Here is an 18,407-nt window from a genome sequence, read left to right on the forward strand (position 1 = left end):
TACACAATGGAGTACTACGTGGCAATGAGAAAGAATGAAATATGGCCCTTTGTAGCAACGTGGATGGAACTGGAGAGTGTGATGCTAAGTGAAATAAGCCATACAGAGAAAGACAGATACCATATGTTTTCACTCTTATGTGGATCCTAAGAAACTTAACAGAAACCCATGGGGGAGGGGAAGGAAAAAAAAAAAAAAGAGGTTAGAGTGGGAGAGAGAGCCAAAGCATAAGAGACTTAAAAACTGAGAACAAACTGAGGGTTGATGGGGGGTGGGAGGGAGGGGAGGGTGGGTGATGGGTATTGAGGAGGGCACCTTTTGGGATGAGCACTGGGTGTTGTATGGAAACCAATTTGACAATAAACTTCATATACTGAAACAAAACAAAACAAAACAATTACAAGGAAGGAAATGCTAAATATAAGAGTGACAACCAATGAAATACAAAACTGACAAACCATAGAGAAAAATCAATAAAATCAAAAGGTGATTCCTTGAAAAGATCAGTAAAATAAACCTCTAGCTAAACTGTTCAAGAAAAAAGTGATAAAACACAAATTACCAATTATCAGGATTGAAAGAGGGACATCACTACAGATCTTTTAGACAGAAAAGGATAAGAAAATATTGTAAGCAACTTTATGCCAATAAATTTGACAACCTGGATAAAAATGGAGAAATTCCTTGAAAGACACAAGTTATCAGATTCAAGAAGAAATAGAAAACCTGAATAGCACTACATTGAAGGTAATAAATTCATAATTAATTAAAAACCTTCCCCAAAAGAAAACTGTAGGCCCAGATGACTCCACTGATGAATTTTATGATACATTTCAGGGACAAATCATACAAACAGTACACAAGTTCTTTCAGAAAAGTGAGGAGAACACTTTCCAACTCATTTTATAAGATTAGTATTATCCTAATAACCAAACTTAAAGACGATGTCATAGGAAACTAAAAACAAAAAACTAATATCACTCATAAACACAAACAATCCTTAACAAAATATTAGCAAGTCAAATACATTAATATATAAAAAGAAAAATACTTCATGACCAAGTGGAGTTTACCCTAGAAGATTGGCATAACACTTGAAAAACCGATTTCAGGGGCGCCTGGGTGGCGCAGTCGGTTGAGCGTCCGACTTCAGCCAGGTCACGATCTCGCGGTCCGGGAGTTCGAGCCCCGCGTCGGGCTCTGGGCTGATGGCTCAGAGCCTGGAGCCTGTTTCCGATTCTGTGTCTCCCTCTCTCTCTGCCCCTCCCCCGTTCATGCTCTGTCTCTCTCTGTCCCAAAAATAAATAAACGTTGAAAAAAAAAAAAAAACCGATTTCAATTTCTCATACTGATAATATGGAGAAAACCTGTATCATCATCTCAATAGATGGGGAAAAAACATTTAACAAAATTCAACACCCACTCACCATAATAATTCAACAACTTAGAAACAGAAAAGAACTTCCTCAACCTGAGAAAGGGCATTTATGAGAAACCAACCACTAACATTTTATACTTAATGGTTAAAGAATGAATGCTTTCCCCTTAAGATAGGGAGCAAGGTAAGGACATGTGTTCTTACCACTTCTAGTCAATATGAGGCCCTAATGAGTGCAAAAAAGCAAGACAAAGAAATAAAAAGCATACACACTGGAAAGGAATCTAATAAGCAAAGAAAAATTATGTGAAATTAGCAAGGGCACAAGAAACAAGGTCAACTGTAACAACTGAAAAGTTGGAAAAATTAAAAAAACCTACTTCCATTTATAACAGCATTTAAAAAAGCACTTAGGAAAAAATTGAACAAAAGATGTTCAATATCTGCATACTGAAACTATAAAACATTGTTGAGAGACATTAGAGAACTAAATAAATGGAAAGATATTTTGTATTCATGGATTGGAAGACTTGCCATTGTAAAAAAAAAAAAAAAAAAAGCAATTCTCTCCAAATTGATATATGATTCAACACAATCCTAATGAAAGTTCCAGCAGTTTTTTTGTAGAAGTAGTTACCTTTGTTCTAAAATGGACAGGAAATGCAAAGCACCTAGAAATACAAAAATAATCTAAAAATAAAAGAACAATTTTGAAGAACTCACATCACCAGATTTCAGGAATCACTAAAAGCTACAAAAATTAAGACCATGTGGGGGGCGCCTGGGTGGCGCAGTCGGTTAAGCGTCCGACTTCAGCCAGGTCACGATCTCGCGGTCCGTGAGTTCGAGCCCCGCGTCAGGCTCTGGGCTGATGGCTCAGAGCCTGGAGCCTGTTTCCGATTCTGTGTCTCCCTCTCTCTCTGCCCCTCCCCCGTTCATGCTCTGTCTCTCTCTGTCCCAAAAATAAGTAAATGTTGAAAAAAAAAAAAATTAAAAAAAAAAAAATTAAGACCATGTGGTACTCATACACTGATGTAAATAAAGGATACATAAAAATCAATGGAAGAAAACAAAGAGTTTAAAAATAGATCCACGTGTAAATGATCAGTTGATTTTTTTAACAAAAGTGTCAAGGTAATCCAATGGGGAAAGAACATTCTTTTCAACAAATGGTTCTGGAAAAATTGGCTATGCCTATAGGAAAACAAAGGGAAGCTCGACCCTTAACTTATACGATACACAAAAATTAACCTGGAAGAGATCATAGAATTAAATACAAAAGCTAAAATCATACAATTTCTAGAAGAAAACAGCAGAAAATCTTTGTGACCTTGGGGTAAACAAAGATTTCTTAGTTATTAAAGTATGAAACATAAAAGGGACACAAAAACATTACAGTTCATGAAATTAAAACCTTTTGCTCTTCAAAAGACATCATTTTTTAAAAATTTATTTGAGAGACAGAGTGTGTGCACACGCGCAGGACAGGAATAGAAGAAAAGGGAGAGAGAGCGCCTGGGTGGCTCAGTTGGTTAAGTGTCTGACTTCAGCTCAGGTCCTGATCTCACAGTTCGTGGGTTCAAGCCCCGTGTCGGGCTCTGTGCTGACAGCTCAGAGCATGGAGCCTGCTCTCTGCCCCTCCCCTACTTGTACTCTCTCTCAAAAATGAATAAACATTTTTTAAAAAATTAAAAAAAAAAAAAGAAAAGAACTGCTTGAAAATTCAGAAGCAGGCTCCATGCTGTTCTATTCCATGACTGTGAGATCATCCCATGATCTCACGTTGGGCTCCCAGAATCCTGAGATCAGGACTTAAGCCAATACCAACAGTTGGACACTTAACCAACTAAGTGCCCCAGGTGCCCCCAAAAGACATCATTAATAAAATTAAAAGGCAAGCCACAAACTAGGGGCAAATATTTGCAAAACATATGAACTTGTATCCAAAAATATATAAGGAATGCTTGTAATTCAATAATGAGGCAAACAATCCAACTGAAAAACAGGTAAAAGATCATTTAAACAGATACTTCATGAAAAAGATATATAAATGGCCAGGGAGCACATGAGAAGATGCCCAGAATTATATACCTACACTAGAATGGCTAAAGTTAAAAAAAAAAAAGTAACAATAATACCAAATATTGGTAGAAACATATAGCAACTGAACTCATACATTGCTGGTAGAACGCAAAATGGTAGTCACTTTGCAAAACAGTCTGGCAGTTTCTTTCAAAGTTAAACGTTAACACTTACCATATGACCCAGCAATTCCACTCCTAGGTATCTACCCAAGAAAAATGAAAACATATGTCCACACGGTCTTGTATGCAAACGTTCACGGCAGCATTATTTGTTAATAGCCAAGAACGGAATCAACCCAAATGTCCATGAAATGGTGAATGGATACACAAATTATGATATACTCACACAATGGAATACTTCTGTGAAATAAAAAGAAACAAACTACTGATACACACAACAATATGGACAAATCTCAAAAACATCATACTAAGTGAAAGAAGCTACACACACAAAACACTACTCAGGATGCCACTCACATGAGACCTTAGAGGAGTGTAAACGGGCAGGAGATAACTTTTTGGAGTGATGTTCTAGGTCTTGATTTTGGTGGTGATTACCCAATTGTATGCTAAAACTCAATATATACACTTAAAAATGGGTGAATTTTATTACATATAAATTCTACCTCAATCAACTGTAGGTAAAAAAGCCCACACAAAACACAGCAGCATTTTCTTCTTGACTAATTATAATTTAAAAGTAATTGATAAAGGACTAGTTTTTAATAAGAGGATTGAACACATAAAGAAAAATTACGTAAAAGTTGGAAAAAAGACAAAGGGAGGGTTGCATGTCCTTTTAGTGCCATATTGGAGGACTGTTTAAAAGACCTGTGTAAAATCAAAGCCACACTGAGATACCACCTCACACCTGTCAGAGTGGCTAAAATGAACAACTCAGGAAACTACAGATGCTGGTGAGGATACGGAGAAACAGGAACCCTCTTGCACTGTTTGTGGGAATGCAAACTGGTGCAGCTGCTCTGGAAAACAGTGTGGAGGTTCCTCAAAAAATTAAAAATAGATCTACCCTATGTCTCAGCAATAGCACTACTAGGAATTTACCCAAGGGATACAGGAGTGCTGATGCATAGGGGCACATGTACCCCAATGTTTGCAGCGGCACTTTCAACAACAGCCAAATTATGGAAAGAGCCTAAATGTCCATCAACTGACAAATGAATAAAGAAGATGTGGTTTATATATACAATGGAATACTACTTGGCAATGAGAAAGAATGAAATCATGCCATTTGCAGCAACATGGATGGAACTGGAAGGTATTATGCTGAGTGAAATAAGTCAGTCAGAGGACAGATATCAATGTTTTCACTCATATGTGGATCTTGAGAAACTTAACAGAAGACCATAGGGGAAGGGAAGGGGAAAAAAACAGTTACAGAGAGGGAAGGAGGCAAACCACAAGAGACTCTTAAATACAGAGAAGAAACTGAGGGTGGAGGGGGTGGAGGGGGTGGAGGGGGTGGAGGGGAGGGAAAATGGGTGACGGCCATTGAGGAGGTGATATACTCACACAATGGGTGATACACTCACACAATGGAATATTGTAATATTGCAATAGTGTAATATTGCACTTGTTGGGATGAGCACTGGGTGTTGTATGTAAGCTAATTTGACAATAATTATATTAAAAAAAAAAGGCCCATGTAAGAATTACTTAATTCTCAAAGAAAATGTCCTTGTGTCTTTCCTATTTACTGTTATTGAAGGCCCAGAGGACATGAAGTCTTAGGTTAACTTGCAGATTTTTGTGTCTAATAGAAATGCAAATGATTCTTTTTTAGAAGAAAAGATAACCTCAAAGGTTATCAGTTACTGCCTAGTAGAACATCAATCAGTTTTGCCGCTAACTTGCAATCCTTTTTAACATTCTTTTTCAAGTGTCTATAAATACCCAAGCCTTCAAATGTTCTCTGAACCAACTTCGGCTGTTTCTCTCACTAATGAGTTGAAAAATGTTGACACAAGTTCATTCTGTAGTTGTATAAAATCATGTTTTTAGTTTTTTAAAAATCATACTCTGGTGCTTCATTTGAGGTCACTTCAAAAAAATTTTTTTTGTTATCATGTTTATTTTTTGAGAGAGAGAGAGAGACAGACAGACAGAGCGTGAATGGGGGAGGGGCAGACAGAGAGGGAGACAGATTCTGAAGCAGGCTCCAGGCTCTGAGCTGTCAGCACAAAGCCTGATGTGGGGCTCGAACAGTGTCACTTCAAATCATCTCTGGTACACTGATATAAGTCATACATTTTGAGAAACCCCTTAGGTTACACTTGAAATGAAAACTTGGAGGATTCTCAGTACACTGCACTTTTTAAATAACTTTGTGATTATTCTGTGTTAGTGCCAGGGTTAGAGAATCTTGATGAAGCCTCCTTTATTTATTTTTTTTCCATGTTGTAACCTACCATGTAGACTTACAAAGCTAATTCATCATCCCTTGCATTAGAGCCTTTAGAATGCAACCCCTTCATAAAAGTGAGACTTGATTTTATCTTAGAAATCAGTACTTTGTTTCTTGGATATTTCTTCTTCATCTCCAACTTCATCTTCAGTGACCTCAGATCCAGTGGTATATTCTTCTTCTTCCGAAAATAATGATTGTTGTTTCTGAATTAAAAAAAAAAAAACACACACACACACACCCTTTTAAAAACATATTAATATATCTCTAATGGACGCTTTCAAATTTATCTAAATTTAATGAGTCAAACAAGAGCTAATAAAATGACCAACACCTAATACAACATTCAGGAAATGGCCATAAGAAGTTCTACATTTAGGAGAGGATCACATTACATTAAATATCTTTTATTTATTTCCTTCGCATATTCTAGTAGAGTGTTGGGCCCATAATAGGTCATCAGCATTTGTCAAACTATACCTCTATCACCTAACTGAATGCATGTTCCTTGATATTAGGATTACATTAAAATATAATAATTGCTAGTATTAAAGTAGTCCCATAAGCAACCATATGTACACATTCCCTGGATAAACGTGGCCTTGGATTACTCAACCATATCTGCATCAGCTTCCTGCATCTACCCACCCTGCTTTCTGTCATCACTGATCCAAATTCCATTTCCATTCTTCTGAATATTGGTGGCACATGGTGGGGTGATGGCAAAGAGGTAAGAAAAAAAAAATCAACCAACGTGTCAATCAAACCACCAAATACCTGGAATTTAATACATTTGTTGCTTTGTTCTATGACCTAATGTGACTTAAAAGTGACTTCAAAAAAGCCATTAAAGAGACTTATGGAGTATATGTCTGTTTTAAACAATGGCATTTTTAGTAAGTACAAAATTACAGAAGCTGAAAAAGATAACTGCATTGAACTAAAGTCTGTAAAATAAGATACTGGTAAGATTCTATTAAACTAAACTTTAGTTTTGGAAGAAAGAGATCTATGAAAGTAAAGTATAGTTGCTTACTTACCAGTTGCAGAGTCCAGTTTTTCAGTGACAAAAACTATAAGACAAAGGAATGAGAGATTAATAAATTTGTATCTACCCAGATTGCAGCTCCTTATTTTCATGTGGATACTGTAAGAGTTGAAAAAAGCTGCAAGTATAGTTCCTTTCCAGGTTGAAACAACTTAAAACTCAGGCTGAAAATGATGTTTTACAAGGTTTTTATAACGGCTGTCTAGAAAAAGATGTATATGTTTATAAAAAGAAAAGAAAGAAAAAGAAAATCGGGGCACCTGGGTTTGCTCAGTCTTAAGTGTTTGAGTTTTGATTTCGGCTTAGGTCATGATCTCACAGTTTGTGAGATCAAGCCCTGCATTGGGCTCTGTGCTGACAGCATGGAGCCTGCTTGGGATTCTCTCTTCCCCTCTCTTTCTGTTCACTCTCCCTCTACTCCCTCTCTCTGCTCATGCTCACTCACTCGCTCAAAATAAACAAACATTAAAAAAAAGAAAGAAAGAAAGAAAAAGAAAATCAACACTTCTGGGGCACCTGGGTGGCTCAGCTGGTTAAACATCCAACTTTAGCTGGGGTCGTGATCTCACGGTTCGTGAGTTCAAGCCCTGCAATGGGCTCTCTACTGTCAGTGCAGAGCCCACTTTGGATACTCTGTCTCTCACTGTCTCTGCCCTGTCTCCGAACCCTTTCTTACTCACTCTCTCTCAAAATAAATAAGCATTAAAAACAAAACAAAAAAACAAAAAGGAAAATCAACACTTCCCAGTATCATTTCCAAAGGATAAGTAAACCACAGGCAGAGATAATATGATTTAATTTTTGAACTATTTCAATCACTTTTTAATGTTTACATTTTATTATAGATTCAAGAACCAAATTATATATGGATATTCAAAAAACCTCATTTGCTATATTGTACATAATTAAAGAATGATAATGATTGAATATTTGTAGCCATTTGGAGTTGACAATACATTTTACATAGAATATTTCACTTTGTCAAGTAAATGATACCTCAGCCAATACAAAGTGAGGAAGTTCATGGGCAAATAGAGATTCCCCGGTTGTCAGAATCAAAGGAATTAAAGCTATCTGGCCACCTGAAAAATATTTCAGTTTTGAAACCCCGCAAAAACTAAATGCATTCCTGATTTCAATTAAAAAAAAATTTCATACCAAAAATGTTTACAGAATTAGGAGGGGACAAAATATCCCATTCACACTATCTTCAATCCTCAAATCATTACTTGTTCATAATAAAACCTCTGAAGAACATGTTATATTTTTTTCCCCAAACTGAAGTTGATTAATTATTAGTTGAGGGCAAGGAACATGTCCTATTACCCTTACAGTCCTACTAACTCAGCATTTGTTATGATCAGATAGTCAGTAAATGTTTATTAATTGAAAATGTCAATTTCAGTTTAAACCCATCACATTTCTGTCAAAGATTAAATGTCACCAATTGTTCCTATCAAAAAAGAATAAGTGAAACAAGCTACTCACAGCATTGAGCTCCCCACTTTTGGGGCCCCATGGTGTATTTGGCTCCAATAAAACATCACAGTCTAGACCCTTTTCATCACAGGGACCAACCCCAGAATCACTTGAAAGAAAAAGAGATTTTAGGGAGAAAAGTCCAATTTCAGAAGAAGTTAAATGCAAATGATGTCTATTTTTATTGCAAATGTTTTATAAATTTTCTTTAGAAATATAGTTCTTGAGTATAAGGCATGCCACCTCAACATTTCCATTTCTTAATTCCTCCAGTGATTTCCCCTAGCAGAAGGCACTCCATACAGGGGAGGCACTACTGCATTCCAAGCATCCTACTTGCCAGGTAGTCAAATGGGCTGCTAAGACTGGTACTTTTATGAGAATAGCCTTCAGGAAAGGGTCCCCCTACCCCCAACCTGACAGCTTACTGCAATTGCAAAATGATAGAAGTGACTTCAGAAATTATTAAATCAAGGAGTTCAAATTTATGCAAAGAAAACCTTAATCATTTTTTTTCTAGTTGTATCAATCAAGGATTTAAAAAGGGCTTAAGTGACTTCGAAAAAGAAAAAAAAACCCTCAAAAACTGAATTGCAGGTCCCAACCTTTCAATCACCAAAGACTCTTTTTATTAGTTTTTCTTTCCCTTGGACCTCCCATATTTTTTCTATCAAATAAACACCTGCTTGCTCTTACTGCAAGCTGACATATAATTTCAGTAAGCTTTCTGGAATAACGTAAGCTATGTGGGGACTGCCATTATTGGTTTGGGGAGGCACGAGGATTCTGAAATGGGAAGCACTGAATAAAGCGCTGCAGCGCGTCCCCCCACCCCCACCTCACCTAACTGTATCTTTAGAAAAAGGCACAACAATGACATCTTTGTGTTTGTGCAGATCGTCCAGTATTCTAGTGGTTGGACACGACAGCAAATCTCCGCCTTCACTTTGATCATGAAGAGCAACTATGTGGTCCTTCACTTTACAACCCTGTCATGTAAGAGATACTACATTAGAGAGGTTGGTTTGTAATAGAAATATTCCTTTAAAGATGATTGTATGTTTTTGTTTTTCTTTGCCCAGCCATATTGTCATATTAACCATTTTATAACTTTTTCTCAAGAAAAAAATAAGGCAGTTGATTCCTGTATAATGAAGGGTTAGGGGTGCATAGTCAAAAATCCACGTAACTTTTGGCTCCCCAAAACTTAACTACTAAGACTACTATTGACTGGAAACCTTACTGATAAACAGCTGATCAACACATATTGTGTGTTATATGTATTATATACTGTATTCTTAAAATAAGGCAAGCTAAGGAAAGAAAATCAAAAGGAAGAAAAAATATTTATGGTACTATACTGTACTTATCAAAAAAAAAATCAACGTATAAGTGGATCCATGCTATTCACCCATGTTGTTCAAGGGTTAACTGTGCTCATACAGAAAAGAGCATGAAATATAAATGTACACCTTAACAAACAGTCAGGAATATTCATGTAACCAACATTCATTCACATTAAGAAACAGAATATTGCTGGGGTGCCTGGGTGGCTCAGTTGGTTGAGCATCTGACTCTTGATTTTGGCTCAGGTCATGATCTCACAGTTCGTGAGTTTAAGTCCCACATGGGAGCCTGCTAGGGATTCTCTCTCTCTCTCTCCCTCTCTCTCTCTCTCTCTCAAAATAAATAAACTTATATATCTATAAGTGTATACACACACACACACACACATATATTAAAAAAAACTAGAATATTACCAACACTTTTGGAATTCCTATGGGCTCATTCCTGACTGTAACTGCCTCCTTTCTCCCAAAAGATAATCTTTATCCTGACTTTTATGGTACTCACTTCCTTGTTTTTATCCTTTTACCACTAAAGGATGCATCCCTAAACTTAGCTATACTTTTACCTCACTTGTTTTGTTTAACATTATGTCTTTATGAGTCAACCACATTATTGTATGTAACAATAACATTTGTTTTAACGTATACTATTCCATTGTATACAAATTCACAATTTGCTTATCTATTCTACAGTTGATGGATGGGTTGTTTCCAGTTTGGAGCTATTACAAATAAAACTGTTATGAACAATCTTTTACATTTCCTGGTGTAAAAGTGCTCATGTGTACCAAATTATATTACTCTCAGAAGTATATGAGTGTTATTACTCTATATACTAACACTTGGTAAGGCATTTTAATCTTAGTCATTCTGGTGAGCATGTAGTAGTATCTCATTGTGGTTTTAATTTGCATTTCCTCAATTACAAATGAGGTTGAACTCCTTTTCGTGGTTACAAGACAGCTAAATGTCTTTTTTCCCCAGCGAAATGCCTTCTTGTGTGACATTCCTATTATTGTTTTCTTATTGTGGGGTGCCTGGGTGGCTCAGTCGGTTAAGTGTCCGACTTCAGCTCAGGTCATGATCTCACAGCTTGTGAGTTCGAGCCTCATGTCGGGCTCTGTGCTGACAGCTCAGAGCCTAGAGCCTACTTCTGATTCTGTGTCTCCCTCTCTCTCTGCCCCTCCCCTGCTCACGCTCTGTCTCAAAAATAAATAAACATAAAAAAGTTAAAACACTGTTTTCTTATTGATTTGTATGAGCTAAAAACATCTTAATATGAACCTTTTATGGATATGTTGCTAATATCTGGTCCTACCTATGACTTTGTCTATTGAAGTTTATTTAATGTAGGTGATGTACTGGAATTTAAAAATCTCTTTCTTGGGACTCCTGGCTGGCTCATTCATTAGAGCATCCAACTCTTGATCTTGGATTTGTGAGTTTGCACTCCATATTGGGGGGTAGAGTTTACTTAAAAAAACTAAATAATGGATGTGTGGGTGACTCAGTTGGTTGAGCATCCACCTCTTGATTTCAGCTCAGGTCATGATCCCAAGGTCATGGGATCGACCCCTGTCTTGGGCTCCATACACTGAGCATGGAGCCTGCTTAAGACTTTCTCTCTCTCTGCCCCTCTCCCCTGCTCACTCTAAAATAAAAAATAAGATTTTTTATGGTATTATCTTTTAATAGCTTTATTAGTTCTCCTTTCACATATAGATCTTTTTTTGTGAGTAGTTTGGGATAGATTCCATTTCCATTTTTTTCCCCAAATGGATATACCAATGTTCCAGGACCTCTTACTAAAAAGTCTACCCTTTGCCTACTGCTCTATACTGCCACCTCTGTCATAGTCAAGTATCCAAGTGGCTGTGAGTACTCTCTTCTACTGGTCTGTCTACTCTTTGCCAGTATCACCCTAATGGCTTTGTAATAAATCTTCATGTTGGGCAGAGCAAGCACTTCTACCTTTGGTTCTTTGAGAGTATCTTGGTTATCCTTGGCCCTCTTCATTTCCACAGACATTACAATCAGTTTAGCAAAGTTCCCAATAAAAATCTGTTAGTATTTTTATTGAGATTACATTGATCTAAATAGACCAGTTTGGGGAACATTTACATCTTTACAATACTGAGTTTTCCAATCTATGAATGTGGTATGACAATCCATTTTTTAGTTTCATTTTCTCTCATTAGTGTTTTATGTTTTCTGTATAGAGTTCTTGCACATATTCTATTAGATTTAATCCTAGGTACCTGATTTTTTGAGACTACTGTAAATGGTTTCTTTTTATAAATTTGATCTTCTAACATTGCTTGGTTTATAGAAATAAAATTGGTTTTTGTAAATGATGTTTAACAGATCAATCTTAAATTCCTATTAATTCTAATAATTTATCTGAAGATTCTTCAGGATTTTCTATGTTCACAATGTGATCTGCAAATTATGACAGTTCCTTTTTGATCCTTACACTTTTTTTTTTTTCTTGCATTACTATACTGTCTAGGACCTCCAGTTCAATTTGAATAGAACTGTTGTAACAATGCGCACCCTTATCTTACTCCTAATTTCAAAGGAAAACTTTTCTACATTTCACTATTAAGTGTGACATTTGTTTTAAGTTGTGTATTATCTATTCTTTATTGGATTGTGTTATTTCCCTTTTATTTCTAAATTTGCTAAGATTTTTTTTTTAAATCATTCCTCTCATTCCCTTTATATACATTAATTTGGAAGTTATACATTCTTTTATCCTTTTAGTGGTTATCCTAGAACTTATAACACATATCCTTGACTTATCAAAGTCTAATTTGTTAATACCTCCTGTTTTTTTTTTTAATTTTTCTTTTAATGTTTATTATTTTTGAGAGACAAAGAGACAGAGCATGAGCAGAGGAGGGGCAGAGAGAGAGAGAGAGACAGAATCTGAAGCAGGCTCCAGGCTCTGAGCTGTCAGCACAGAGCCTGACACGGGGCTCGAACTCACAAGCTATGAGATCATGACCTGAGTCGAAGTCAGATGCTCAACTGACTAAGCCACCCAGGCACTCCATTAATACCTCTTCTCTTAAACAATGCAAGACCTTTTAAACTGTCAGACCTCCACTTTAACATCCTTCTAATCTACAGGCTATTGTTGTGGGTTTTAAAATTATACATTAAAATCTAGAGTATGTGTCGATTATTTTAAATTTTCTATTTTACTTATATAATCCTATATTTATTACAAACATACACACACACACATAAAGTGTTACCATCATTGCTTAATATAGTCAATGTTCATTTAGATTTACCAATATACCAATTTTTTTCTTTGGTCTTCATTCCTACCTGTATCTTGAGAACATCATTAGTATCTCCTTTAAAGCAATTCGTTGGTTGAAAATTCCTTCAATTTTTCTTTGCCTAAAAATGTTTTTATTTTGTCTTCACTCTCGAAGGGTATTTAAGGAAGGCACAGATTTCTAGAATGTTAACTATTTCTTTTGGTATACCAAAGACTGAAGGAACTATACTCTGGCTTCCACTGACACCATTTTGAGATGTGAACTCTCATTATTGATGTTTTGAAGGGATTCTACTTTTTCCATCTGGCTGCTTTTAAATGTTTTCTTTTGTTGTCTGCAGTTTCACTCTGATATGTGCAGGTATGGATTTCCTACTATTTTTACTGGAAGTCACTGGAATTATTTTTTTGTTTTTAATTCCAGTTAGTTAACACACAGTGTTATATTAGTTTTAAGTGTACAATATAGTGCTTCAACAATTCCATTAAAGGGAATCACTGGAATTCTTTTCATTTTTTGATTTATTTTACTTTTTAAAGAGAGAGAGCAGGGGAGAAGGGCAGAGGGAGAGAGAGAGAATCTTAAGCACACTCCATGCTCAATGTGAAGCCCAATGTGGGGTTCAATCCCACAACCCTGGGATCATGACCTGAGCCAAAATCAAGAGTCCAACACTCAACCAACTGAGCCACCCAGGCACCCCTGGAATTCTTGAATCTATAAATTAAAATCTTCCAATAATTCTGAAGTATCTCAGCCGTTATCTCTTCAAATTTTGCCTCTAATACATTCTCTTTTTATTTCTATTGGGAACCCCATTAAGAAATTAGTGCTTCTTACATAAAAAGATAAATAGTGTAGAATACTACTATATGAGGTACTTAGAGAATTCAAATTTGTAGAGACAAAAAACAGAATGGGAGTTGCCAGGCACTGAGGGGAGGGGGAATGGAGAATGTTGATTGGCTATAGAATGTCAGTTTTTGCAAGACGAAAGAGTTCTGGAGACTGGTTGTACAACAGTGTGAATATACTTAATACTACTGGGCCGTACACTTGAAAAACAGTTTAGATGGAAATTTTTATGTTTATTTTACCACAATTTAAAAAATGACATGCACTCTCTAGGTTTCTTACTTTTAGATTTCTCATCATTTTGTCTCTCTGTGCTTCATTCTGGATAGTTTCTTCTGACTTTTATCTTCCAGTTGTATCTAATCTCCTGTTAAATTTAAATTTGCCACTGAGCTTAAATTTGCCACTGAGCTTAAATTTGCTAATAACCCAAATTCCTTGGCAGTAAATCTAATCATACCCATCCGGCAAAACCCCAATTCTGGACGAACTCAACTACCCATTTTCTCCATGTTTGCACTCAACCAGCTTAGGGGTGCTAGAGAGAGTGACATAAAAGACATGTTGGGTTTCATTGTAAATTTATGATTACCAATCTCCCAGGGGCTCTCAAACTGCTTACTAACCTACAACCTTTCTCTGGAAAATTCACTCTCATGTTTTCCAAAAAGACTACTTCAAACCTTCCCTTTTCCCTTATTATTAGCAGATGGCTTTACCCCCTACTATATAGAGAACAGGAAAGGCATTAGATTGGAAAAATTTATCTAAATGACAAAAACACAATTTTACTAAAGCTGCAACCATTCTACTCTACTGTTACAACAGAGGAACTGCCCTTCCTCCTGTCTAAATTGAGATTGCCACATGTGCTTATGATCCCACCCTACCCTGTGTCCTCATGGCCTTATACTTACCAACCTCTCTTCCTCAACTGGATCCTTCCCACTGCCTTTTAAAAAGGTGTCTCCTGGGGCACCTGGGTGGCTCAGTCGGTTAAGCGTCCGACTTCAGCTCAAGTCACGATCTCACGGTCTGTGAGTTCAAGCCCCGCATCGGGCTCTGGGCTGATGGCTCAGAGCCTGGAGCCTGCTTCAGATTCTGTGTCTCCCTCTCTCTCTCTGCCCCTCCCCCATTCATGCTCTGTCTCTCTCTCTCAGAAATAAACGTTTAAAAAAATAAATAAATAAAAATAAAAAAATAAAAAGGTCTCTCCTATCAAAACAAAATAAAGCAGAAACAATAAACAAATATCTATAACATAATACTGACTTACTTTCTACCTTTTTCAAATTTCCCAAAAGAGTTGCTATTCACATTGTGCACATTTGTTCTTCTTCCACTCACTCACTCTGCAACCCTTACCAATCTGGCTTTGGGATCTAGCACTTTGACAAAACAGATTGTCACACTTATGAATTCCAGGTTACCAAAGCCAAAGGACACATATCTTTCATCATTCTATCAGTATTTGGCAGTATTTGGCATCATGGTCCACTTTTTCTTTCTTTAAATACTACTCCCTTGACTTTCACGACAACATCCTTGGTTTTCCTCCTATTATTCCAGCTGCTCCTGATCACTTTCGTTTGCAGGCTCACACTTCTCTATCCAGCCATTAAACTCTGGGAGTTTCTCTGGGCTCTGCCTTAGGCTATCTGCTCTTCTTATGCTTACCCATACCTGCTGGTTTCAATTCTTACTTATTTGCAAAGAGACTTAAAATTATCACCTCCAGGTAGCCAATTCTCTGAGCCCTAAGACCCATGCATCTAACACTCTTTGTTAGACACCTCAATCTCAGACTGTCCAAAGCAGAACTCATGAGCTTCTCTCCAAACCAGATTCCCTTCTTGTTTCCTCGTCAGTAGACAGCACTACCACCACCCAGGAGCACAAGCAAGAAACTGAGTTATCCTCGACTCCTTCTTCCTCTGTGGTATAATCCACCAGGCCATTTCAGTTTTACTTCCTAAATACTGAATTCATCTCTACGACCCTAGGCCAAACTATCATCTCTCTCTAAGACTACCACGGTAACTTCCTCTTGTACCTGACTGCACTTACTATTCCCAAGCCACTCTCCATCCACACTGTAAGTGATTTTCAAAATACAAAATAAAGAAAAAACTGTAACAGGGCCTACAAGGTCCTGGCCCTGCAGGGCCTATACACCCTGCCAACTTTTTCTCAAACTATATGTTTTCTACAAAAGGCAGTTTCTTTCAGTCTCTCTCATTCACTGTGTTCCTTTTGGCTTTGGTATTCAGATTAGAATGCTCTTTCTTTTCCTCTTTGCCTCATATACTCCTATCCATTCTTCAGATCTCAACTGAATGCCAACTCCTTGACTTGAATGCCCACATCAGACCAGCCTATTATAGATATTTACGGCCCTGTGTACTTCTTCAAACATTTCCTTGCATGCTTTTTTTTTTCCTTTTGATAGTACTGTATGAACTAAAAGCTCCACGAAAGCGGAAACAATCTAATTTTACAGAAATTAGATTATTCTCTGACTTGCACAGTGTGTGAAACAGCTTTGGTGCTTTATAAATAACTGCTGTATGGATGAGGAAGAGAAGGAGGAGGAAGAGCTTTAGATTCTTTCCCCCCCATTTATGAAATCTAATTATATAACCTTTTCAAAAGTGGTACGGATCAAGGACTCTAACCTACAGCAACACTCACATATTGTACCAAGATATATGTGCAAGGATGTTCATTACAACACTGTAATACCATCAATCTGGAAATAATCTAAATGTTGATTGACAGGAGGATGGTTAAATAAATTGTGATATATGCACGGCTTAGGATATTAAACTGCAGTAAAAGAAAATGAAAGATAACCTAAGTATACTGTTGATCTAAAAGGGTAGAATAGTATGAATAGTATGATCAGATTTCCAATACCAAAACATTGCATATAATTTGTGTCTGAAATGTATAAAATGTCTGAAAGGAAACTGTTAACTGGTTACCTCTAAGACAAGATGCAGAACAAGGAAGTGGTGTAAAGAGGGTCTCCTACTTTTTACTATACTTATTTTTTGTATTCTTTAAAGTCTTTCCTACAGGAATGTATCACCTTTATAACTTTGTACTTTATACTACACTTTTGGGTCATGATCTCAGTTCATGGGTTCAAGCCCTGTATCAGGCTCTGGGCTGATAGCGCAGAGCCTGCTTGGGATTCTCTCTCCCTCTCTCCCTGCTCCTCCCACGCACTCTCTCCATCCCTCTCTCTCAAAATAAATAAATAAACTTAAAAATTAAAATAAATAAATAAATAGATAAAATCTAAAAAACCCCAAAACAACAAAAAACAAAATTTACCTTTGTTAGCTGAGTGGGATCAAACCGAAGAACCTTTTGGTTACAACAGGGATAAATACCAGTGCCAACAGTACTCAGTGAACTTGCTGCAGTTGGATAAACCACTGTTTCTGAGTGATACTGACAATGTGAAAATTCTATACAGAGAAAAGCCTGAAAAAAGAAATATATAAAAGCAATGATTACTCCCACAATGAAATTATACATCTCAAAAAATTTATACTTAAGACACATAATGTATATTCCATTTACATAATATGTACAGAAAAACAAATCTTTAGAGATACAAAGTAGATTAGAGGTTGCCTAGGGTTGGAGATAGACTGGGAAATGGCAGCAAATGGACACAAGAGACCTTTCTGGAATGATGGAAATGTACTAAAATTGGATGGTGGTAATGGTTACACAACTCTGTAAATTTACTAAAAATCATTGAATTGTACATTTAAAATGAATTAATTTTATGACAGGTAATTATACCTCAGTAAAGCTATTAAAAAGCAAGAATAAAAATACTTTATTCAAAATTCAGGTGCATTAAGTTGATCTCGATGTACATCTAATTTTATAAATGGCTAATCACATAAAAAGTTTTCCAAGGAAAAAAATGAAATAAAATTTGCCTCACTTGATTATTCCTAGACATATTTTTTAAGATAAATATTTAGCACCAATATTAGTGAAAACTATGGAACAATTCTGAATCACTGGTCAAAAACTGACCAAGGTTTAATTATAAAATTAATAGTTTTCAGATGTGTTTTAAGTTCGTAAAATAATTTAAAGAAAATTTAAAAATTAACAATTTTAAGCACTGATGTTGAACATAAGAGCAGTAAAAGATAGTCTATGATGAGGGAGCACAGGGCAAGCTGACAGCAAAATACAGGCTAACAGCACACTCCCTCAAGGTGGGCCATGTATGATATCTCCTGGACACTTCCAAAAACAGGAAAGGAAAAAAAAAAACAAAGCCTTCAAATAGTTAAACTAATAAGAGTCTCCATCAGTTCACAAGAAAAAGGCAATCTCCTCAATAGCCTAAAGTCCAGGAACTCCCCTACTGTCTTTTTTTTTTTTTTTTAATTTTTTTTTCAATGTTTATTTATTTTTGGGACAGAGAGAGACAGAGCATGAACGGGGGAGGGGCAGAGAGA

The 18,407-nt window shown here is 36.5% G+C and overlaps 1 protein-coding gene across 7 annotated transcripts in view; it reads right to left on the reverse strand.

The window, feature by feature from the left end:
- The window catches only part of SANBR (SANT and BTB domain regulator of CSR), a 65,349-nt gene that overhangs the window by 12,510 nt on the left and 34,432 nt on the right, over nucleotides 1–18,407 (reverse strand). For 5 of the 7 annotated variants that reach the window (XM_025932203.2, XM_086701034.1, XM_086701036.1 and 2 more), the window contains 5 exons: nucleotides 17,251–17,403; nucleotides 9,258–9,403; nucleotides 8,424–8,523; nucleotides 6,928–6,960; nucleotides 5,994–6,093 (listed from right to left, as the gene is read on the reverse strand). In XM_025932203.2, coding sequence (XP_025787988.1) covers nucleotides 5,994–6,093; nucleotides 6,928–6,960; nucleotides 8,424–8,523; nucleotides 9,258–9,403; nucleotides 17,251–17,403 — 532 coding nt within the window. Of the gene's footprint in view, nucleotides 1–5,509; nucleotides 6,094–6,535; nucleotides 6,579–6,927; nucleotides 6,961–8,423; nucleotides 8,524–9,257; nucleotides 9,404–17,250; nucleotides 17,404–18,407 lie in introns of those variants that run through there. The other 2 variants (XR_015249200.1, XM_086701035.1) reach the window with 2 other exon arrangements.

Source organism: Puma concolor, chromosome A3, assembly GCF_028749965.1.
Source record: "Puma concolor isolate L17-30 chromosome A3, mPumCon1.1.hap2, whole genome shotgun sequence".
Taxonomy (NCBI): domain Eukaryota; kingdom Metazoa; phylum Chordata; class Mammalia; order Carnivora; family Felidae; genus Puma; species Puma concolor.